Below are 24,882 nucleotides of genomic sequence, written 5' to 3'. Positions count from 1 at the left end.
TTTCCCCCACAATATTGTTATATAATGTGTCATTAAACAAGGGACTATATATGTGTGGATCTATTTCTCTAGTTCACATATCTGTATTACCTGAACTTAGGTTTAAAACCCTAATAAATCCTTTCAGAAAAAAACACATCTTTTTATATTTAGACATCCTTTCTATTCTTTTTCCATATGCCTATATACTTTCTTTGCAAATAATATAGAAAAAGCAGAAAATATGATCAGCACTCTACTTTCTTCTTTATTTTCTGATGTAAAGTGAAGAGAAGCTAGTAACATTCATGATTTTATACACTCATTAATGAATTAAACTAAGGTTAGACTATTGAAAAACAGACCATCTTTCAATTAGTAATTGGCAATGGTTTTTCCATATTTTTCCTATATTTTTACATGCAAAGTATTGCTTTATTTACAAAACATTATAAATATTTTTGTTTTGATTTTTCTAGACAATTTCCTAAATATTCTTCTTTGCCTTTGTACATAGTTGTATTAGTTATTGTATACTGAATAATGATATCTCCAACAATTAGTGCAATGATTATTTATTGTTTCTCATGGATTTTATAGGCTGAAATTTATAAGAAGCTTGACTGGGGATTACTGCCTTGGGGTCTCTCATAAAGTTGCAATTAGATATAAGCTGGATCTGTTTTCTTCCTGAGACTTGCTGGGACTGGAGGGTCCACTTCCAAGTGGCTCACTCACGTAACTCGCATTTTTGGCTTTGGCTATTGTTGAGGTCCATGTGCACTTGGGTCTCTTTATATGGTCTGGGTTTCCACAAAACATGGCAATTCAACTCTAAAAGCAAATAGCAAATATTTTGAGAAAGAAGTAAGAAGGGAGAGAGAGAGAGAGAGAGAGAGAGAGAGAGAGAAAGAGAGAGAGAGAGATAGAGAAGACAGAGAGAGATATCTAAGAAGAAGCTATGTCCATCATATGATCTAGTCTCAAAAGTCACATAACATCATTTCCACCACATTGACTCATTAGAAGTGATCCACTAAATGGTCCAAAATCACTGGGAAAGAAATTAGAATACATGTTTCCTTTAAAGGGCTAAATATCAAAGTATTTTTGGGAATAATTTTTAAAAGCACCACAACAGCTACACGTGCCTTAGTTTAACTCAAATTGTAATTTATTCAATTATGGAAATTGGGAAGATAAAATTAATCTGGTTTCCACTGTTGTAATGAATAAAATTCTACTGAATTAATTTTTTGTAAAATACTGAATATATAACTAAGTTCTTTATAATATTTTTATATACTTTTCAAAAGTCTTAATAACCTTACTGAGTGCATTTCATAACATTTTGATTAGAAAGAACTGCTGCCTACAAGAGCTCAGAAAACTAATTATTTCACATCAAAACTTTACAAAAGAAAGTGGATAAAATACTGTCTGCTGAAACACATTCTATATTTGAAGATCAAGAAATATATTCAGCATGTTACAATATGGGAAAATTAAAAAAGACAAAAGAATACACCATTTGAAAAGCCATCAAAATTAAAATAAAATTGAAATTAAATATTAACACTGGCCCCTCAAACTTATCTGCTTTGATGGACTAAAAAAATGCAATAAAACACTGGGGAAATAAACCATCTATGATTTAATTGTCACATTGACACTCTAATAAAGGAAGGATACTCCCCACAGGTAAGTCAAATGGAAGTAGCCTCCTCATTCTTCCTCATGAAAAGAGGTAATTTTGTTCTCTCCCGCTTCCTGAAAATGATCAAGTGGGAGTAAATGAGATAAATAATCAATATCTTCCTTATTTAAAGACCTCCTACAAATTAACGAAATAATTCAATGGAATGGTTTAATATGAACAAAGGTAGGAAACAGCTAATGAACATTCACAAAACACATACAAATGAATAAACTATATAGAGATATGTGTAAATGGGTCACAGTAACTTTGTATTTATTCTTATTGGCCCAGGTGAAAATTTAGGTATTACCAGAGTTATACTCAGGTGAAAAGCTTTGGCTGGCTTATTTTAAAACTGTATAAAATATAATGACAAGTACATGTGTATCAGATCAGACAGCTCCACTTAAAATATCTCTGTTATATTTAGCAATTATAATAGTAATCTATTAGCATATTAGTTCTATCAGACTTTGTAGTAGTTATCTTTTACTGGATGTGATGAATATGATTTTCTTCCCCACTCTGAATTTTTAAAAAAATTTACTCAGAATTCATATTGCTTATATAATTAACATATTGTAAACTATATCATATTTAATGAGTTATTAGAAATTAGGGGTTCAATAGTAAATCAAAATATGTAATAACAATCCTGTAGGCATCTGAGAAACATTATATTGCAGTTGCTGGCTAAAATGAGCAGAAAACTGCATGGTAACAGATAGCTGGCTAAGGCCTAGGTTTCCCCCTTTAGCAGGTGTTTTTTATTCTAGAATACTATAAATACTTCTCTTTTAAGAAATTTAACTTTCTCTGATCAGTATAAATCATGTATACTGCCTCAAGCATTACATCATGAAGGTATTTAACTCAACTATTTTATTCAAAGTATGTGTGAACTTGGATGTAGAATTTGACTAGTTGATATTTAATGAGTATGTTAGTCAGGATTCTCCAGAAAAACAAAACAAATAGAATAAACATATATAAACAAGAAAGATTTGACAAGTCCAACTGCTTAAGAACTAGAGAGTGTACTGGTGTTTGTCCTGGAGCCAAAGAGCCAGGAGCTCTGTCTGAGAGGAGGAAAAGATGATGTTCTGGCTCAAGAAGAAAGACATAAATTTCCCTTCCTTTGTCTTTTGTCCGAGGCCTCGATGTATTGATAATGCCCTGATACCCACAATGGGAAGGAAAGATCTTTACAGAATCTATTTATTCATATGGGATTCTTTTCCAGAACACCTCACAGACACATTCAGAAACAATATTTACCACCAATCTAGGCCAGGCAAGTTGACACATAAAATTAACCATTAGAAGAATGTAATAGATTTAGGGTTTTGATGTCTCTAATGAAATTGTTATCATCATTTCTCTCTCCCTGGTTTTTGGACAGATCATCACAACAGCCTTGATCACCATCTGACTGGTTTTTCTGACAACAGAGTCAATGCAATGCATTCTTTATGTTAGTAAAATTGCAACTACAAGATAATATATGTCTCCAGATATTTTTCTGTCATAGTTTGATATATGATTTTAATAGATAACCTTTTTGCTTGGAGATTATCAAATTGAAATCCTATTACTATGGTAGATACTTATCTAAATAGAAAGGATCTTTGTGATAAGTTTATGTTTACATTGATAGTGCCATTTAAATGATGTACTGAATCCAAGGAAAACAGTATGATAATGATGCTCAAAATGAATCCTACTATTTTGCTAGTCAAATATCCCAACTCACATTGACACAATGCATACTTTCCAAAACTACATTGCAGCAACATTTTCTATTTACATTTCCTATGTACTGTTTTGTTTATCCACTACATGAAAGAAAATACAAAAACTCTTGAAAAATAAAATGGCATTTTTTTTAAGGTTACATATTGTGTCTATTTATTTTAATATAACGATAGTATAATTTACATAATGGACTTTAACTTGAGTCTTCAAAAAGTATCATGACTATAAGCAAATTGATAGAAAAGTGGATAACAATGAATTAAGGGTTACTGGCAGTTTAAGACATTGTTTATCTCTTTTGAGGTAGACAAAATTCAAATTGCCTTCATTAGCTGAGCAATATGCTGTGGAAAATGAGCTGAGTACTTATGAAGAGGCTCTTTCATTTGCATGTTGCTAAATTATCAAGCTGCTCTGTTTTCTAGGTGCTTAAGAGCAGTGAATTTGAGAAAAAGAAAAAAATTTCAGGTAAGCAAGCCACAGGGCATTTAAGCACTTGATTAAAAAAAAAAAAAAAGGAAACATTTATCAATGAAGATGTCAGAATTGTGCCTTGTAATACAAAAAGACAATTTTATATACAGTTAGAATTTAGGATGTACAAACGCATTAATTCTCCCCACCACTCCCCAGTACCACAAGCAAAGCTAGAGGCTGTTCTTTTGATAAAAGATCAATACTTCAGCATGACACTGCCCTAGCTGCCCTGCTGTTGCTAGTTAAAAGTTTGAATTTCAATTAAGCAGTAAATCTTTATGGTATTACATCTTGAACAGCCAGTTAACATATCCTTAATCCCTGCAATTCTGAAACACTATTATTTTTCTGAATTATTTCCTTTAAGCTAACTCAAAAGGAAAACTATTATTTGAGTAAAGAAATATTTTCCTCCAAATGAAACACTAAATATTACATGATTGTTTGTGGTTTTTAATAGTATGCCTACATGCAAAAAAAAAAAAATTATATTCCCCCAGAGTAAATTAAGAGTCATTCAAATGTATTAACACAAGATCTGAATCAAAACTCCACTGACTTGGTTATATACTCATATGATCTATTCCTTAATACTTTTCTACATATATGCCTTGGAAAATTTCTTAAACACAAAATACATATGCATTTACAATGATCACACTCAAATCACATTTTCATTTTCTATGTCGTCAAATGCCCCATAGACTTTTTCTTGAAACATTTATTTTCAAAAAGTATTGGTCATTGCCTTAAAAAACAGCTAATAGAAAAAGATACAGCTAAAGGAAATGTGTGGCTTTCTTGAGTATTTCAATATTTTAAGGCAAAATTCAGGTCGTTTGCTAGCCACCATCCCTTTCACATGGGATTTCAAAATAATTTTTTAAAGTGATGAGCCCACAAAGTCAAATTAACAAACCTTCAGGGCCTCCCCTGGTGGCGCAGTTGTTGAGCGCTGGGCTGCGAAGCTGCCTGCAGCTCTGCAGCGCTGGTTCGATCCCCGGCTGCTGGCAAGGGTCCCACATGGCTAGACAGACCTCTTCTGTCTGGCCCGCTGCTCCCCTCAGCAGTGTATTTCGTCAGTCTGCCTGTTCTGTTCCCGCTCTGGCTCTGGTGAATCCTCTCACCCTCCCGCGCTTCTGACTGAACCCAGTGCTTGTATAAATAAATAAATAAATAAATAAATAAATTTAAAAAGAAACAAAAAACAAAACAAAACAAATCTTCAAAGCTACAGATAAAGTAGTGTTGACACTTAGATCTATTATTGGGATAAAATATAACTTTCTCTGTTCAAAATTTTAGAAGGAAATGTTTCCCAGAAATCTAGTGCAGTTTTGGCTATGTTAGCAAAATTCTACCATTAAAAGTGCCACTCTTCTCAATCACTTAGATTGCAAACATTCCTTCCATTATTTAAAGTAATGTAACAATTGACTTGAAGAATTCTAAACTACTTCTTTAGAACGCTTGTGTGATTTTGATAAAAACAAACACATTTTATTTTAAACAAATCATTTATCAAACTGGTGTAGGCTAAAGGTCATTTCTTGATATTTTATTATTCAATGCACAGGTAAAGACTAAGTTAAACATGCTTGAATAGAAAGTACTTCTATTTCCAATACCCCCAGCCCTGCAATACAAAATAGAGTGTAAAAAAGCATGTGTCACATTAGAGGTCTCTTGGGCCAATGATCAGTTAGCCAGGAATTGAATGTAGGTCTGTTTGACACCTAAGTTTTTTCCACTCTAGGAAAAATCTCCCAACATATCTGTGATTTGCCCCCAAATAAGTTCTTAAAAATGAAATAATAATTTAATATTATAGTTAATATGCCTATAATTATAATTCAAAAAATTTTGTTCATTATAGATATTTTATTTTTGATAGCATGGACAATTATTCATTATATTTTCATTCTTTGGATATTGATGTTATCTTAAGTAAAACTCAACCTAATTCATTCTGTCTGTAATGTCCTTGAACCCAGTGTGTTCTGAAAATGCAAGGCTATTACATTAATCCATCTACCTAAACCTTCTAATGAACTAACAAAGCTTAATTTGAGGGCTGGGCTTAACCCATCAGGAGGAATTAAGAGTTTTATTAGCTGATTAGTTGCCTTTAAAACAATGCATGCTTATATTTTCAACAACATTCTTCAACAGTGAGGAAGAAAAATATTTGTCTTGAACATATGCATGGGGTAGATAGCTGTTTAAGAATTTATACCTTAAATATCTTAGCATCCATGAATATATTTTAAATATAAATTGAAATACGGGTTGTTGTTAAGGAAGAAACACATCTTATATCAAGTGATTATTCTCCTAGTTGAGTTTTTTATTTTTGCATTATTTCTGCATTTCAATATATTTATAGGGATTAGAAAACAGATGTGTTTGACTAGACTTTTAAGAAAGTGGTTTATACTAATAAAAAAAGATATATTGCAAAAATAATAAGCTATGTAGTTCTATCAGATTGGGAAACTGCAAATAGATAAAAGCAAAAAGAGAAGGGGCAAAATTTTACAAACTAGAAAGGTGATAATAGAAAATAACACAGAAAAGATATACTAGAAGCCACACCACAGATGTCAACCAGGATTAAGTTTCAAATGGAAAACGGAAAAATAAAGTATAGAAAAAAAATAGCAGAATTTGTCTGATGCATGTCCCATAACAAATATTGACTATGGAATATTTTAAGAGATGTTGAAAACAAAATTCACCAGAGTATTTATAGAGTATAGCAATAAAATTCTAATCTTTAATCAAAAGACCACACGAAAAGCTATTATCTAATTTCTCATAAAACTTCTTGTTCTAAAATGTTACTGAAAGTATCATATACTGTTTTACAATTTTAAAAGCAATATAGAATTGTACCTTAAGTTCATAAGTTAGCAAACTACTTGAATATTCCAAAAATAAAAAGAATTATTTATGATGAAAGAAACTATACACTCACCATCATGATTAGGATTTCCTAGTGTCCATGGCTCATCAGAGTCAAAATGAGTATCTCCCCCAATTCCTGGTCCAGGGAAATAGGCATGTGCCAAAAATCCTCCCTCTCCATCAAAGGGAGAACTGTCTCCATGGAAACCAGATGCAAAAATGATGGTTATATCCACATCCCGTTTTCCATTTTCTAATTCACTGTAGGGAACTTCTTCAAATGTCAGAGGAGTTACATTCTGCCACACATCAAAGGCACGGCGAATAGCTTTACGTGTTTCAGGATCTCCTACTTTTGGAGTTACGTTCTTTATACTGAAATTTAGAAAGAAGAATAATCAGTATGACTTTATTACATCTAATCTGGTTTATTATAGATTTTGATCTGTTCAGTTGAGTATGCTAGTAGAAAAATAATCTTAATATTAGATAGGAAATAAATTAATTCTTTATGTCTCTATAGATAGATTACACTATGCTGGGGTTATTTAATTCTCAGCAGTGCAGTATTCATTTAACAAGGCTATAAATGAGATCTTCTCTATAGAATGGGCAACAGTGAAGTAATGAGATCGATTAATCATTTTGCCTCTTGGACAACAAAAGGAAGGCGCTTTGTCAAATGATCAAACAGGCACAGCAGCTTTGAACTAAACTAAAAATTTCGATTTCCTTCTGGTTATAATTACTTTTAGTGGTACACCATTGTTTGCAGACATATTATTTCTAAACAATGCTTTTATGTCCTTATCTGTAAAAACCAATTCAGTAGGCATAAAGTTATTTCTTAGAATTTTAAAGAAAAGATTAATTATAATTTCTGAAGCTCTAGTTTTTTCTTACTATATACTTAATTCTTTCTAGTTAAAATAGTAATATAAGCAAATAACTTTTTAATACTAAGATTTAGCAATTATGAACTTAAGGAGGTAATCTGAATGTTTTTCATTTTTTGACTTGATGCTGAAAACAGATGGATAAAATTATAAATATTTTTCTCAATTTAGCACTAATCAGATATTTCTTTTTCACCTCTTTTTCTTTTTTTCCCTAAATAAAACACAAATGAAACAAATATACATAGGCATTCTATGTTGTGGTAGTAGTAGTTTATGCCATTTTAGTGAAAAGATAATGATAAATAAAAATAATAATGAGCAGAACAGTAAACCTGGCCTATTTAAATAATGGGACTCCAATGTGAATTGTTGCAAAATGAACACTCAGGATAGTGAGGTAATATGAGAGAAAATCAACAAGGAGTAGGTTATAGTCTGTGAAAGGAAACCACTGGACACTTTGAAATAGGAAAGAATCCTGGTATTATTGCAGTTTACAAAGATTATTGTTTTTGATAAAAAAATGAATAAAGGGACAAGAATGGGAGCAATAAAAAAAATCAGATGTTCAAGCAAAGTTATATAGAGACATGAACTAGAGTGTTAATCATGGAAATATGAAGAATTTGTATCAGTGGTGACACTGTGTTCTGAGGGTATTGTAATGGAAATTGGTGACAGAGTCAATGTAAAATGAAGGCAATATTTTGTTTTCCAATAAAGGAGAATCTTACAAAAGAGAAAATAAATGAAGTCATATTAGTATACAAATAAAAGAAAAACAGTTCTGGAAAAATAAAGCAATATCATATCAAAAAGAATTACAAATGTTTGAATACCATTTGCATCTGAAAATACATCACAGTGTTTTTCAAAACTGTGTACTGTTTAACTTCCAAAATATGCTTAAACTACATTATTTGTGATACCATTAATAAATAAAACCACATGAGAGTGCTTCGAAGAACTAGAGTTTTGAACCAGGTGCAAACAAAAACTAATATAGAATATTTCATGCCTTTAACAGATGCAGTTCCTCTTTAGTAAAGAGTAAAATAAGGGCACAGAGAAAAATATGGTACAGTAAGAGTAAAATCAGACTGTTATTCTTAGTAATTCTAATACTTGATGCACAAGATTATTAATAATATCTTTGAAAAACTAAAGATGATACTATAAAAGGAATTAAGTGGTGGTCATGTTAAAAAATAGAAGTAATTTAATTTTAAGAAGTTTTGACTTTTTATTTTCTTTTTGTAAATAGCATAGTTATAAAGAACAAACTCATTTTAATGGGTAATTAGTTTTATTTTTGAACTTCAAATTCATTTAAACTTTCATTTTAGTAAATTTTGGAATTTTGAAACAATAAATGTCTTTAATGACTACACCTCACAAACCCCACATAATACAATCAACGAAGTGGAATCATTACAACCTCTTCACATCAGAACAACTGGGATTTTTGGCAAGTTATGTCAATTGACTAACAAGGTAATTTTGTAAAATCAATATTCTCTCATTTTAACCTCACTGAATCAATATCAATTCATTTAATAACAATTCTACATGTTATTAGTAGAATATTCACCTTCCCTAATTTTCATAATGTCATAAATCTTCCTCAATGTTAGAGTACTCCCTATTATATTCAAAGAACAAAAATTAAAATATTTTGATATCTGGAATTGTGTAATATAAGAGAAGAGAAGCTAGTACTCCATTTTATAACTCTTAATGGAAGTACATAAATTTTTCAATGATAAAAGAGATGTTGAGTTTACAACACTATTTCTTGGGTAATTTTAAAGAGTGTGACAGCGTTGACATTTGGTGAAACAGTAAATTTTAAGGAGAAGCAACTTTTACTAACAAAATTGTCCTGGCGAATGTGTGTGTGTTTTCTTTCTTAGTGGTGCTATAGGAATGATTTTGCCTCATTAGTTCCACAAAAAGACTAATGTGAAATATAAAAAAATCAAACATTTATTCATTTGAGAAGAAGTTATAGGAAATGTGAAATAAGACCACTTCAAAAGGATTTAAAACTTTCAAATCAAGTAAATTCCAATTTCTTACTTAAGGGACATATTAATTGTTACACAATACTAGTACTACTGTGTAAATTTGGGATCCTCAGTTTTAAGAAAACGGGATTCATATCAACTTATTTTTCAACATTTTTTCATTTTAATAATTATTTCTCCTTAAAATTTTGATCAAGTAGTACGTGTTTTCGAAAGTTAAGGTATTGTTTTATCTCTTATTTTGAAATTAAGAAAAAAGAACTGAGTACTTTGGCATCTAGCTAAAATGAGCTTAGATTTTATAGAAAAAGTCTATTTTATTCAATATTCATCAAATTTGGGAAATAATGATATTTGATGCTATGTTTCTCATTATACACTTACTAATATCTTAAGAAAAGTGTAGCCTAAGTCTGCTAAGAATTCATTACTTTATTCAACAGCTATTTATTGAGGGTCTATTATATAGCAGGTACTCTAGAGGTTTTGGACACATAATATAGGTATATTCTCTGATGCAATGAAATTTCTGCATGGTCTAATACCTTGCTGACACCAACAAAATACTATTTTACAAAATTATTCACCTATATTCCTGTTTCCTGTACTAGACTGTATTCTCCTTAAAGCAGGGGCTTTACCTAAATCATCTGTCTGTTGCCAATGCTGCCACATGATGCTACTCAATAATCTTTGAATTGATAGCACCTAATGATTCCAGAAGCAAACTGCCAAGGGGAAATTGATCACAAAGTTTCAAGTAAAGAGATGAATAGCCACCAGTACTTATTATTAGTATCAACAAGTAAAACTATGCATCAGCAAAATTCTACTCATTTCTAAAAATATTTAAATGATTCTCTGGTACTACCTTGCAAATTCCCATTTCTAGGCATGAAGCCTGGAGGTGGAAGACCAAAGAGCCTAGACATCCCCTTTAAATGGATTCATTAAGGGAGTTCCTTCCATCCTGCATTTGAAGAATGGGAAGAGATCTAAAATTAGATAATCTAACTTCCAAATCTTTCAATAAATGGTCAGTATTTGAGAATAACTGGAAATTTCTTTCTGAAACATTCTTTCCATCAGATTGAAAAATCATGGCTCTAATCCAAGCTCTTCTATATGCATCCTGCTCTCAAGTCCCTTAGCAATTTGATATCTTTTTTAGAGTTGTACATTAATTTATTAAGCAGTAACTCGAAACATAGTTGTTTGAAGAGAAAAGGATACATCAGACAAGAATTTGGGAAATAAAGAAAAAAAAATTAGCATCATCACTGCTTTGGACACTTTGCTTTCTACCAGACTAATCTGCTTATTTTGAACCATACTATACTGTTGATTCATAATGAACTTACAATAAAATAAAGCCTGGTTTCTAGCTCCTTCAAACAATCCTGTTTGTTATCCTTTTCAAGAGAGAGAGAGAGAGAGAGAGAGAGAGAGAGAGATAGAGTGTGTGTGTGTGTGTGTGTCAGATTTTGTATTTATTTCTCTAAGTGTTAACAAGAACAGTAGTCACAGATGCTTAGACTATATACAGGCAACTTGTTGACATCTTACATACATTAACGTAAAATGTAATAATGTCCTTAGCTCTCACTTCAAACTTTCTACAATCTTATTAAAATTAAATTATTCTCAACAATTTATGGCAAATTAAAAGGACTAAAAAAGATAGTTGTCCTTTATTAAACACTATATTTCAAGCAGTGTGCTCAATTTATTTTTTCCTGTTATTTTACTTAAAGTTCTCCCCCAAGCTTTATGAAGCAGGTATTGTTAGATACTCACTCTGCAAATGGGAAAACTGAGACCTAGAAGATTAAATAACTTAGTCCTAGTTTTAGGAGTAGCAAAAATCAGAGCCAGGATTCAGACACAGATCCTTCATTAACCCAAAATAGGACTTTTCGCCACATATATGCCTCAATAACCTGCAAGTTTACAGGCAAAGACACCTAATTATTTGACTATTTAAAACTGGCTGAGACAATTGTCAGTGTAGAGACACAGTATAAGTGAAATTATGATAAGTTCTGAACAAGACTGAAAGAGTTCTGACTCTTAACAGTTTCTTTTTCTTTCTTTGGTCTTTTTTTTTTAATAAACAGTGTATCAATTCCTAAAGATACAAAGAATGCTGTCAAAATTTGTGCAATCAGGTCATAAAAATGAAATGAAAACAATAAATATCAATATAAAGAGGTGTACAGGCTTTATAGTTCTAAAAGTGATTATAAACTTTAATACTAAATTAGTGTTGTTTTTTTCATATGGTACAAGGAAAGAATTAAATTTGTTTTCCATACGGAGAGTCAATTGTCACAGTAAAACACCCACCTTTTCCTGCTGATCTAAAAGGCTTGCTAAGCAGTAATCATTTTTTTTTATATATGCATATAGATCTAGTTCTTGATTTCTTATCTGTGCTACTGGAGTTTCCATCTCTGGGCTATTTATCTCAAAGTTGAGAACATTTTCACTAATCTTGGAGCTATCACTATTTTTTTTAAAGATTTATTTATTTATGCATACAAGAACTGGGGTACAGGCCAGAGATGTGGGGAGTGAGAGAACTCACCAGAGACAGAGTGGGGAACAGAATAGGCAAATTGACTGAAATATACTGCTGAGGGGAGCAGTGGGCAAAACAGGAGAGGTCTGCTGCACCATGTGGGTAGATCCCTGGCAGGGGACTGAACTCTGGCTCCAGTGGCGGTGGATAGCTTCATAGTGCTGACTTAAACCCTTGCGCCACCTGGGAGGCCCAGTAGCTATCACTATTTCTCATTGATTTTGAATTAGTTTGTTAAATAATACAAAAATATCTTGTTGGTATTTGCATTAGAATTGCATTGAATTTGTGAAAAATTTAAGCTTTCACTATACTGACTTTTTCTATTAAGTGCAAAATACATCTCTAATTTATTCTCAATCTTATTATCTCTTAATAGAAGGGCTTACCTAGATACTCATATTTTTGTGTCTATTTTACATGGTACATATATAAAAATTATAATCTGTATATGTGTATTTTTTATATTCATTATATATTTAAAAGCTGGTTATAGACTCTTCAAGCTTCTGCTACAACATGTAAAGAGCTTGAAATCATCACTCTCCAACTCACAGCAGAAAAAAATGTGAGCAAACTGAAAATGAATTCTTCTAGGCTACATGAAAGATTTATAGCCACAGGGCTAACTGCCACCATAAAATTGGAGAGTTAGAGGAATACCAAGAATCACAGCTTATCATGAGCAAAAGTCCTTGAATCCAAGATACTGATAAGAACATTTAAACAGGAGCTTGGACTAGTTTGAGATTTAAAAACCTTTAGAAGCCAGCCTCAGGGGGAGAATCTCCGCACATTCCTGAGTTTTACCTCCAGGAATCCTATCTGGTTCTCAGAGTAAAGACACCAGAAAAATCCCCTTCTTCCAGGTGGAGAAGAGAAAAGCAACAATTTTGAAATGTGCCCAGAGCATCTGTTTTCCATAACAAATGCTTCAAAGAAAAACTATTTTACTAGAGCCTTCTAGGTGAAAGACAATTAGACAATTCTGTCCCCTAGGCTTCCTGTCACATATAAGGGAGGGGGCGAAGAGGGGTGGGGGGAGAAAAGGCCAAGGCTAAGATACTATTCTGAAATTCAAGGCCAGAAAGTGTAGCCTACTTAAAAAAACTGAAATTTTGTAATGGAATTATAGATTGCTTCCCTCCTGTAATAACTCATACACACCAATAGGGATTACAAATGAGAAAGCTGCAAGGTAGAAATATACTTACGAGGAGCTTCTAGGATACTTAAATACAACAGGGGAGCCAAAGGACACTAGAGGAAATTGAAGCCTCCAACATCTTCACTTTAGGAAACAGTAAACACAGTCAAACTCCTAACCAGGTAAATACAGAACCTCACACTCAAGACCTATTATTTTAATTCCTATTACCTAATACATCATGTCTAACTTTCAAGAACAATTAAACACATGGTAAAAAAACAAGATAAAACACAATTTAGAGAGAGAAAGGGAGCACCATAACCAATAGCCAATTTGACCTAATTGATATTAAAGAATACTTCATTTTTCTTTGGCCAAAAGATATGAACAGACATCTCATCAAAGATATAGAGAGTACAAATAAGCATATGAAAAGATACTCAGCATCATACATTATTAGGGAATTGCAAATTAAAACACTAAGAGATACTACTGTTGTCGTTTTTGGAGTCTGTGGGCTTGGAGTGTAGGGTCCTTGGGTTCAGTCTGGGAAAGGTTTCCCCAGAGCTCCCGTTTCAGCGACAAGTGGCGAGTTCCCCAAGCAAGTTTCTCCACGAGACAGGTTCATTAGTTATATTTAAAGGGCAGGTTTATTAGGGAAGGGAAAAAACAGTTAAAGACATTTGCATAGACACAAGCGGGCAAGAAAAGCTGCCCCAGAAGGAACAGGTTTGCTAACAGAGGCCTGCATAGTTGCAGACGGGCAGCCTTGACAGGTCAAGGGCAGGCAGGAAGCTGCTGCCCTGCAGAGGGAGAGAGGCACCTGCATAGGCACAGGTGGGCAGTGAGAGTGCTTCCCCAGGTCGGTGCAGAGACTGCATTGATATAGTCTTCTGTTTGGGAGGGGCTCACTCCTTGTGAGCTAATTTTGGATAACTATGCAGAATCTGAAAGGAACTGGAGATTCCACAATGGGCTCAATCTCCAATCTCTTTACCCTTGGGCCTGTGCTCTAGACAGCACAGGCCTGACCTGCTTGGATGTTATGTTTTGTAATCTAGGCATCTGCACCTAAGGATCATAGTCTGTGCCTAAGGATACTAGTTTCCCAACTGTGTGGTCTGTGCCTAAGGATCTTAGTTTCCTTAGCTGTGTCAGTGGCTATGCTAATCTCTTCTACCCCCACCTCCTTGTGAGTCAGGTTTTTGGTCTTGTGGCATACCTCCTTTTCAGTTTTTTTTTCCTATTCTTGTCCTCCATCACTACCACACACCTAGTAAAATGGCTATACCAGAACACTCAAACCACCAAATGCTTCTGAGGATGTGTGGCAATGGGAACTCACATTTATTGCTGAGGGTAAAGCAAAATGAAAGTGCCACTTTGAAGACAGTTTGGCAGTTTCTTACAAAGCTCAGCATAGTCTTACCAAACGATCAGCAATCACACTCGTAGGTATTTATTTAAATGAGTTGAAAATGTATGCCCACACAAAAACCTGCTCACAAATGTTCATACCGGCCTTATTGAAAATTGTCCAAAATTGAAAGCAAATGAGAAGTATTCAGTAAGTAACTGTGGTACATCCATACAGAGAATAAGTATTCAGTAATAAATAGAAGTGACCTATCATATCATTAAAAGACATGGAAGAACAGAATATGTGCATTACTGCATGAGAAAGAATGTCTGGAAAAGTTACATGCTATATGGTTCCAAATAGCAATACTTGCCAGTTTAGAAAAGGTAAAACTATAGGACATTAAAACAATTAGAAGTTTGAGGGGAGAAGAGGGATGAATAAATATAACACAGATATTTAGGACATTACAATTATTTTGCTCAACACTGTAATGATGGATATGTTGTAGAGCAGCCCCGATATTGAACGGGTTGCCTGGCTGTGGGTCCTCACCCACGCGCTTAAAAGGGACTTATTAATACTCCACTACAGGCACACACAAAAAGTTAATAAAAGGTTTATTTACAAGGGAAAGGGAATTGAGGAAATGTACAACTCAGGGAGAAAATAGGGAAATAAAGTCTTTAATGCGTCCTACCCAATCCGCCGACCTGGAAACCCAAAGTCACTCTCAGAGCTGGCCGGATGCTGCGAGCTGGTGGAGAGCCAAAATGGGAGACCCCCCAAAGCCCACGTGTCTGCCTTTATACCAACTTGGCTGCTTAACCCCACCCTCAGGTCCCAGCCACCTTCCCTTTGGTGGTGATGGGATTTGGAGTTCCCAGTGTCTTTGGCTTTGGCTTGGGGTGGGGGTGGAGTCCACAAAGCCTGTATGGAATTAGTTTTAGGACATCCTTTTCCCCCTAACAATTACATGACAATTTACATTTGTCAAAATCCATAAAACTGTACCACAAATGCTACATTGAGTTCTAGTATAAACTATGGATTTTAGTAATAGCGTAACTATATTGGCTCACTAATTGTAACAAATACACCACACTAAAGCAAGATCTTAATCAGAGTAGAAACTATATGTGAGGGGTGGGATAAGGTAGGTGGGTATATGAGAACTATTATTATATGCTCAACTTCTCTGTGAAAGTAAAATTACTCTAAAAATAAAATATTTTTTTAAAAGCTGGTAACATTCTTTTATTGTTTCTAAAACAGTTATCTAGAGCTTATGCTAGGTTTTCTATATAGAAAAAATAAACTATGATATCATAAAGATGATGGTTTTATTCCTATATTTTTAAATTTTGTTAACACTAGAAGTAGCTTTGCAATGTACCAGTTATTTCCTTTTGTTATTGCTCCTTAAGGATATTCCCCAACACCTCACATTTATTTTATGTGAATTATATAATGAAGCTGTAGTTTTGAAATCTATAGATGCCATTTTTTAATGATGGAAATGTTTCCTTTGATTCCCACTTATCAAATATGGATAATAGATTTCCTTGAACATTTTTCTGTATCTATTAAGGTGATCATATGATGTTTCTTCTTTAATATTCCCTATTAGTTTCAATATTCTCTATTAGCTCACTATCTCTAATATGTCCTGCATGCTCACACACCTTCAGGTTTCCTGATTTTGCTTAACTCTTGGCGTTTATGGATTTCCTTCTGTTTCAACTCAAGATATATTTTAATTTCTTTCATTTAATACACCAAGCTTTCTCAGACAAGTTTTAGCTCAATCAGAAGGCTAGTTTATGAATTTTTTTCTGCCATTTGGCTATAATTCTTTATCAACGCCTATATATACTATCTAATTTTTCTGCTCTTAAGCATTATTGATCATGAATGCACTTATAGAAAGAGGGCTCATTGACCAAGAGACATGGAAATTTCATTTATTAGGAAAATCCAAATATTATTTATATTAATTTGTTGACATAATATTTTATAGTATTATTTTGAAGTGTGGATCACAACGATGACAAAACAAGTCTGTTAAATAAAAACCCTAGTAAACAAATGTGATTGTGAACAAAAACTTTATGGGTTTGGTCCAAAATTGCTTTGTCTTTGATTTCTATTATCTACAGAAATAACTGATATAAGTTGCATAACAGAAATATTTAGGAACATATGATTTGGGAGGATAATCATTGAAGTGCAAAATAATGCTGAAAATTGTTCCCAAAATATGCAAAAAAAAGTTCAGATGGCATATTTCAGATGTCCATATAGAAAATCAATACGGGCCTCCCATGGTGGTGCAGCGGTCAAGCACTGGGTTGCGAGGCTGCCCACAGCCTCTGCAGCACCAGTTCGATCCCTGGCCGCCGGGGAGGGTCCCACCAAAAAAAAAAAAAAAAATCAATACATTTATCTTTAAAGATTCACAAAGGGTTAATTTATAAAAAAATAAGAATTATTAATTTCTATCTTCTTTCTAGTCATGTAATCTAATAGAGATGGTTTCTGACATCCTACCCTTTTCCCAAAGTATCTTCTTCTTCCCGTTGGTTTAAGATCTTTCTCTTTCTGTGGTTTTAGTTGAAACTATTTCTTTAGAGAGATCTTTTCTCATTTTCCAGAGCAGATTGGAAGTCCCTGGGTTATATTTATTTTGTATCCTGCTCTTTCATATCACATATATATGACTATTCAAATTCTTGACATAACTTTGTAAGTTGGTGCAGGGGGCCCGGTGAGGGCCCCAGGCCACAGGCACAAGGAGAGGCCTTGAAACTGCAAAGGGAATTCCACCTTTGCCTCAGCTCCTGGAACCAGAGGCCTCCACCTGACACAAACAGGACCTGATAGCGATCAACCAAAAACCACCAATAAATAAAAAACAACTTCGGTTCCACATAACCAGTTTTGCTGCCTAACCTTTCCTCACCTTATATAAGGACATTTCTCCTCCACAACGGGCTCGACTTCTCCAACCCCTGTGTGTGTAGTTGGGGGAAGGAGGGAGGGGAAGGGGGTCAGTGAACCTCGCCCGGGGGCACAGTAAAGTTCCTGCCTGTTAGGCACTTGGCCTGGCTTTCCTTCTCTTTATCATGCCAATCCTTTCAAACTTAAATTCCAATAAGATAGACTCCCCATATTTCACTTATTGCTTATACTCTAGCACTGTTTTTATCCTAATAGGGACTCTAAATGGTTGTTCAATGTATCAGTGAATAAATGCGAACATAGTCACTAGTCCAATGATCACTCTACATGGGAAGATACTTGCATTCCTTAGGAAAACTTTATTGAAGGCAAAACAAGAAAGGATGATCCATTTGCATTGTTGCAAAAAAGATATTGAAATACTTGGACTGATATTAAAGCAATAGACTTAAAAACATTATTTTTTCAGCATATGAGAGTTTTATTAATAATGATAGTAGTAGCAGTAGTAGTAATAGTAGTAGTAGATACCATGGGGGCCTTAGTCACCAAATTGGCATGAGTAACCAAATTGCTTATTTTTTTTTTTTAATTTATTTATTCATTCCTTACCACCACTGAATGCCTGTTATCCCACCACTGTATCGCCTGGGAACCATCACCATATTCCCTTGTGTTCATCCCTCCTGCTTTTCTCCCCCTCTTGCCCCCTCCTTTTCTGCATGCCTCAGTTCTATGGTTAGCTGCTAATTTTAGTTAGGGCAATTAGGCAAGAGAAAGACATAAAAGGAATCCAAATAGGGAAAGAAGAAGTGAAACTATCATTATATGCAGATGATATGATAATATGTACAGAGAATCCTAAAATAGCCACAGAAAAACTAATTGAAACAATAAACCAGTTTAGTAAAGTAGCAGGTTACAAAATTAATGCACAAAAAACAGTAGATTCAAAAACATTTTAAGTGCTAATTATTTATATACTTTATCATTTGATTATTTTATAGATTATCAATACTATTAAAGAACATAATGTGTTAGAATATTCACCTGAAAGTCTCTCAAAATATTGAATTCATTCAAGATATTGGAAGATCTAGTTTACAAAAAAGACCAAGTATGTAAGGGGTGTCTATAAGGCTCCCAAATGGACAGTTTATTATCTTAATTATAGTTTTAAGTTGCTTGTGTTGACATTGTATCACTATAAGTTACCATACAGTCAATGTGCATAACATGTCAAAATAAATGAAAAAAAACAAAACAAAACAGTAATTCATCATTAGTTGTTATACCTGTAAGTGATGTGTTTGTGCTGCCACTTCTGTCCTGTTAATGCATATCGTTTTCGACGAATATTAAATTTGGAGCTACCTCTTGTCTGGTCAGGTACACCACATCGAGGCTTCTTCATCCAGCTGCAAAAAAAACAGTATTTTCCAGTTATGTACCAACAACCCTAATCATTAATTTCAAAAAGTAATCAATTGAGACATTAATCTATGACAGTGACATGGAAAACAGGAAAAACATTTTGAATATTGTCAATTTTCTTAAAATTTGAATTTAAATGGAAAGCATATTTTTTCCCTAAATGATCAAGACAGACTAGCTTACAATTCAGATCCTTTAGAGAATTTTTCTCTAATTTATTTTGAGCTAAGTGTTGACTGATGTACTCAAACTACTACCTAGAATCTGTTGTTAACAAAATATGTACCTTAGGCAAGACATTAATTAATCCCTAGCCTCATTCATAAAATGACATTTAAAAATAAACTGTCACTAAGTTCTCTTTCAGCTTTAACATTTACAATTAAAGAAAAATCTATTTAAATTCTATGAGTCAAGAGGGTATATGCTATTTTCTTCTTACTAGTACAGAAGCAAATTTTCATTTAAATAACATGTCTTTTTCTACTTTTTTCTTCTGTTCATTTTGATCACTTCCCTAATTTCCAAGTAACAGCCATTTGGTTTGAATGTTTAATAAAAGCTAAATTCAATGTTTAAGAAATTGATTTTTTTCCTGAATATGAGGGCTAGCATCACACAAACAAATTTTAATGTGTTTTTACTAAGAAAATAAAATGCCTTTGATTTATTCTTAACACTTATAACAGGTACAGTATCTAACTTCTTTTCTAGAGAGTTGCATTTTACCATTATCATGTTTTCCCTATAGTCTTGTTTCTTTTTTAAGGAGAATTTTCATGATTTTAAGTATTGCTTTAGTGACTGATAAAATGGTTTCACTGTTCACTAGCCCATTTAATTTCACAATTACAAAGCCAAATCAGAATTTCCATGTTGCTACATGCTGCGTAAGAAACAATGAGAAAAGAATCACTTTTTGCTTTATTTTGCCAAATACTTAACAATTTCTTAATTCTTTACATGAAAAATAATTGACTAAAGAAGTGCAATTTGTGAAAATGATTGTGATAGTTTACATGTTACAAAGATAAATCAGTTAATAAACTTTCATAAAGACAAGAACTTCATGCAACAATGAAATAATGACTTTTACTTTTTATGAAAGATGACACTTTTCTAGTAAGCATGATAAAATCTCCCTTTTATTCTGCCTTCACTAATAATGTAGACACGGCAGTTGTCAGAATTAACAAAATTCATCTTAGAGTATAACACATTGAGTGCTTCAGAAAATCTCCCTTTCCCTTTATTAAAGACTCTAGACCAAACTACTTGTCTTACAAATGTTAACTCCATAGGAGGCTATCCACCCCTATGAAACTGAACTCTCTGAAGTTGAAACTGGAGACCTTTTATATTTAACTAACACACCCTGGGCATACCTAATCCACTAGATTTGAGAGATATTTCACTAGACTGTAAAACACCCAGGAGCAGGAGAGCTATATAACTTCAGGAATTTGTACAACCCCTGGCATATAAAAGTTATTCAATGAATAGATAATGACACTGCATTTTTTAAATTAAAAATCATTATATTTTATAACATATTGGTATATATTGGTATAATATATTGGTATATATTGGACAATATATTGGTATATTTTATAACATATAGGTAATACATTGGTATAATATATTGGTAAATTTTATAATATATTGCTATAGATTTAGCTAGCAAATATTCAGCATTAATGGTGGCTTTAGGATGATTTAAGTAACTTTTATATATATTTCCTTAATTATATTCTCAACAAAAATTACAATATTCCTAAGGCAGGTACTTATCCTTACTCATCTCACTAAAAGTATTGGGAGAATAAACAATATAATTATTAAATATGAATAAATATACTTAGCTTGGGAGGTGATTACATTTACACTTAACTAAGGAAAATATTTAAGTAAACAACTTGGAAGGATAATAATTTTGCAATTATTTTAGTCAGGAAACACTGGTTTATAACAGTATATATAATTCACAAATACAGAATCCCACCTCTTCAGGTGTATGTTACCACTAGATACCTGCCACCAAGGCACCCATAGTCCTGACATAGTAATTGGGTCTCCTTTCCTCCATCTTTATTCTTCATCCTTCCCCCCTGCTTCTGGTTACCTCAGTTTTACAGTGGGATTTCCATGGTTTGCTTTCCATTTGGTTTTGCATGACTCTGTTTTTGTTTATCTATATTCCATATTTAAGTGTTTTTAAAAAATATTTTAATAATAAGATAATAGATGAAGGCAGTAATTGAAAAAGTTTAATATAAATTAGTTAAGTTTAATCAATTTGATATAAATTCCATTTTAAGTAATATATATACATTGAATCCAGTGAAAGATTTCTCAGTGAAGAATTTCATTTTCTAAAGAGCAGGATTTTTAGGGATTAACATTAGATTTCTATGCTGAGAGACACCTACTGCTCCCCTCAGCAGTGTATTTCAGTACATCTGCTTGTTCTGTTCCCTACTCTGTCTGTGGTGAATCCTCTCACCCCTTGAACCTCTGACTTATACCCCAGTTTTTGTATGTATAAGTAAATAAATCTTTAAAAAAATAGATTTTAGTCCATTTGCTTTATGTCACTTATTGGAGACTACTAATGTCCACTATCCTATCTTTTGAGGATTTTGTAACTCCTTTTTCCCTCTGTGCCTTGAAAAAAAATGTTATTGCATGGACATTGTGTGAATACTTTTATATAAAAGTAAATCATAAAGTAGATGAATTAAATGTAAGGGCAAACATAAAAGCAGGAATAATCTAATATTAACTAGTATTTTAATGCAAAGAACTCTCAATGAGTATTGATCAAATGGAAAACTCTCTGTTAAACTCACTAATATTTGTATTCAAATATTCTAGCATAGAGATATTAGCAGGTACATTTATCAAAATATATAAAATCATAAAAATCTGATAAAGAAAATCATGACACTGAATATGACACATAATACCTGAAATAAATTGATCTCAGGCTTTTTATATGACTCCAAACATTTAAAATACTCATTAATTTCATAAGCAGCCAGCTTCTTTCTCATATTGTTTTAAAAGTTCATAATGGATATAGAGAATAGTCAAGGTTTAACAGGACTCACCAATGAATAAAATGTTGTCTAATATTAAATGCAAATTGGTATGTTAATGTTATTCAAGCAGAGTGGGCAGAAGGATTCATTTGTAGTTGCCATTAGATGAACATGAATTTATTTTGCACCAAAATGCTAGCGGCATTCAGGTATCATTTTGATAAATACCAAATACACCTGCATAAAAGGGTGCAAAACTCTGCATGCACAAATAAAATTGTCTCATGAAAGGTTCTAACTATATCACATGAAACAAACAGGGTTTGACTTGTGTGTGTGTTATTTTCAGACAATGTTTTCTAGTGAAAGTATCATTACTGCAACATACTAATTTTTCAGGTCAACACATAGCTCACATGTTTGTACTGCTTCTTTACTGACACATTTGCTAAGAATTTCAAGTTGATGTTCCAGAAGAAACAATGCCATGGGGAATGGGCACTGCAGGAATTGGTAAGCTATAAGGAGGGGATTTTATAATAATCAAGAACCCAGGGCACTTTAAAATTATTTTTTAATTAATTAGTTTGTTTATTTTTTGCATGGAAGAACTGGGATGTAGGCCAGAGGTGAAGGAAATGAGAGGACTCACCAGAGACAGACTGGGGAGCAGAACAAGCAGATTTACTTAAACACTGCTGAGGGGAGCAGTGGGAGAGATAGGACAGGTCTGCTGTGCCATATGTGGGTTAGTTCCCTGGCCAGGGATAGAACTCTGGCCGTAGCAGTACAGCACTGAGACTTAACCACTAGGCCAAAAGGGAGGCCCAGAGCACTTTAACTCACTGACTAATATGACATTAGTCAGGCTATTGTTTCATTTTATTCCTCAGTTTCCTTATGTACAAGATGGTGACAATAGTATTGTTATTATCATTGAGGATTAAATTAGGTAAAGTATGCGACACACTTAAAATAGTTCCTGGCAGCAACTGCTATTATGATTAATTTAAATTAAATATTATTTTACAATTATCAGGAAATCATTGCATTAATAGAAGCAGCAGTAGCATCCAGATATCAACATATTGGGCCTCCCCGGTGGCGCATCAGTTGAGTGCTGGGCTGCAAAGCTGCCCGCAGCCTCTGCAGCGCCGGTTCGATCCCGGGCTGCCTGGTGAGGGTCCCACATGGCGCACAGACCTCTCCTGCTGCCCGCTGCTCCCCTCAGCAGTGTACTTCATTACTCTGCCTGTTCTACTCTCCACTCTGGCTCTGGTGAATTCTCTCACCCTCCCGCACCTCTGACTGTACCCAGTGCTTGTATAAATTAAAAATAAATAAATAAATCTTAAAAATAAATAGATATCAACATATTAACCAACATGTCTCAGTTCCCTTTATTTGTATGCTAACAATAAGCATTTCAATATTCAATACAGAGATATTTCTGGTATTTGACAATAAAGATACCCACAGATACACTATCCTCTGTCTTATGTAGATAAAGTAGCTACTGGCTTCTAAATACATTTGCAGTAATGCTAAGAATCACTGTATATGAAACTGTGTTTCATATACAACTGTTTGCTTAGGTAAAAAATACTTAGAAAATTAACTCGGGCATTGATGACAAATACATAGGTTAACTTCCTGCCTGACTCCAAGAGATACCTTCAAGTTATAGCCCACACCTCAGGTGCTCCTGATGTGGGGCTGTTGGAAGGAAGCATTTCAATAGGATATAGTGGATAGACCATACAGTTGGAATTTTATCATATAGTGCCTGTGTATATATAACTGAACCACCCTATGTTAGCATGTCTGAGTACCATTGGCCCATCCAGAAATAAATAAAAAGAACTGCAAAGAATAAAAGCCCCAACAGGGGGTTCCCTGGTGGTGTTAAGCCTCAGCACTATGAAGCTATTGGCAGCCACTGCAGCATGAGTTTGATCCCTGGCCAGGGAGCTACCCACATGATGCAGCAGACCTCTCCTGTGTCAACTGCTGCTCCCCTCAGCAGTGTATTTCATTAGATTCTATTCCCCACTCTGTCTCTGGTGAATCCTCTCAACCCCCACCCCCGTACCTCTGGTCTGTACCCAGCTCTTGTGTGCATAAATTATTAAATCTTAAAAAAAATGGACATACTAATAATTAAGGCATTCTTGATATAAGCAAATAAATATTTCAATTTGCAAAGTAAGAGTTCAAATGTTACTACAGTTTCATAAGAATTCTTTGAAAAATAGTTATTTAGTTAGTCTTACATTTTCATTATGATAAATTTCTGGGCATGGTTTGAATAAATGAAGTAGGATTACTCAGATCATCTAATATGTATGTATGTGTGTATAAATATAAACACACACAAGCACACACACACATATGGAAAGAGGAGAGAGTGAACAAAGATAACCTTAAAAGTATTTCAGCAAACATGCTTCAGTGCATAACACTGTGCATACACATAAGGTAAACTAAATTTTAAAAATACTGTTACATTAGAAAAACATATTAAACTCATTTTCATTAATGCTTTGCTATCTTTTCCTTTCCTTCCTAAATATAACCTTTTTATTCATAACTTCAATTATTCCATTTATTAA

General features: G+C 33.5%; 1 protein-coding gene across 2 annotated transcripts in view; it reads right to left on the bottom strand.

Moving 5' to 3' along the window:
* MMP16 (matrix metallopeptidase 16) overlaps nucleotides 1-24,882 on the bottom strand; it is a 245,100-nt gene that overhangs the window by 99,332 nt on the left and 120,886 nt on the right. For both annotated transcript variants that reach the window (XM_054692118.1, XM_054692119.1), the window contains 2 exons: nucleotides 19,091-19,213; nucleotides 6,888-7,192 (listed from right to left, as the gene is read on the bottom strand). In XM_054692118.1, the coding sequence (XP_054548093.1) occupies nucleotides 6,888-7,192; nucleotides 19,091-19,213 (428 nt within the window). The remainder of the gene's footprint in view (nucleotides 1-6,887; nucleotides 7,193-19,090; nucleotides 19,214-24,882) is intronic.

Source organism: Talpa occidentalis, unplaced genomic scaffold, assembly GCF_014898055.3.
Source record: "Talpa occidentalis isolate TD23 unplaced genomic scaffold, MPIMG_talOcc4v2.1, whole genome shotgun sequence".
NCBI classification, from domain to species: domain Eukaryota; kingdom Metazoa; phylum Chordata; class Mammalia; order Eulipotyphla; family Talpidae; genus Talpa; species Talpa occidentalis.
The sequence above is the reverse complement of the archived record's forward strand: the minus strand, read 5'-3'. Positions and strand labels throughout refer to the sequence as shown.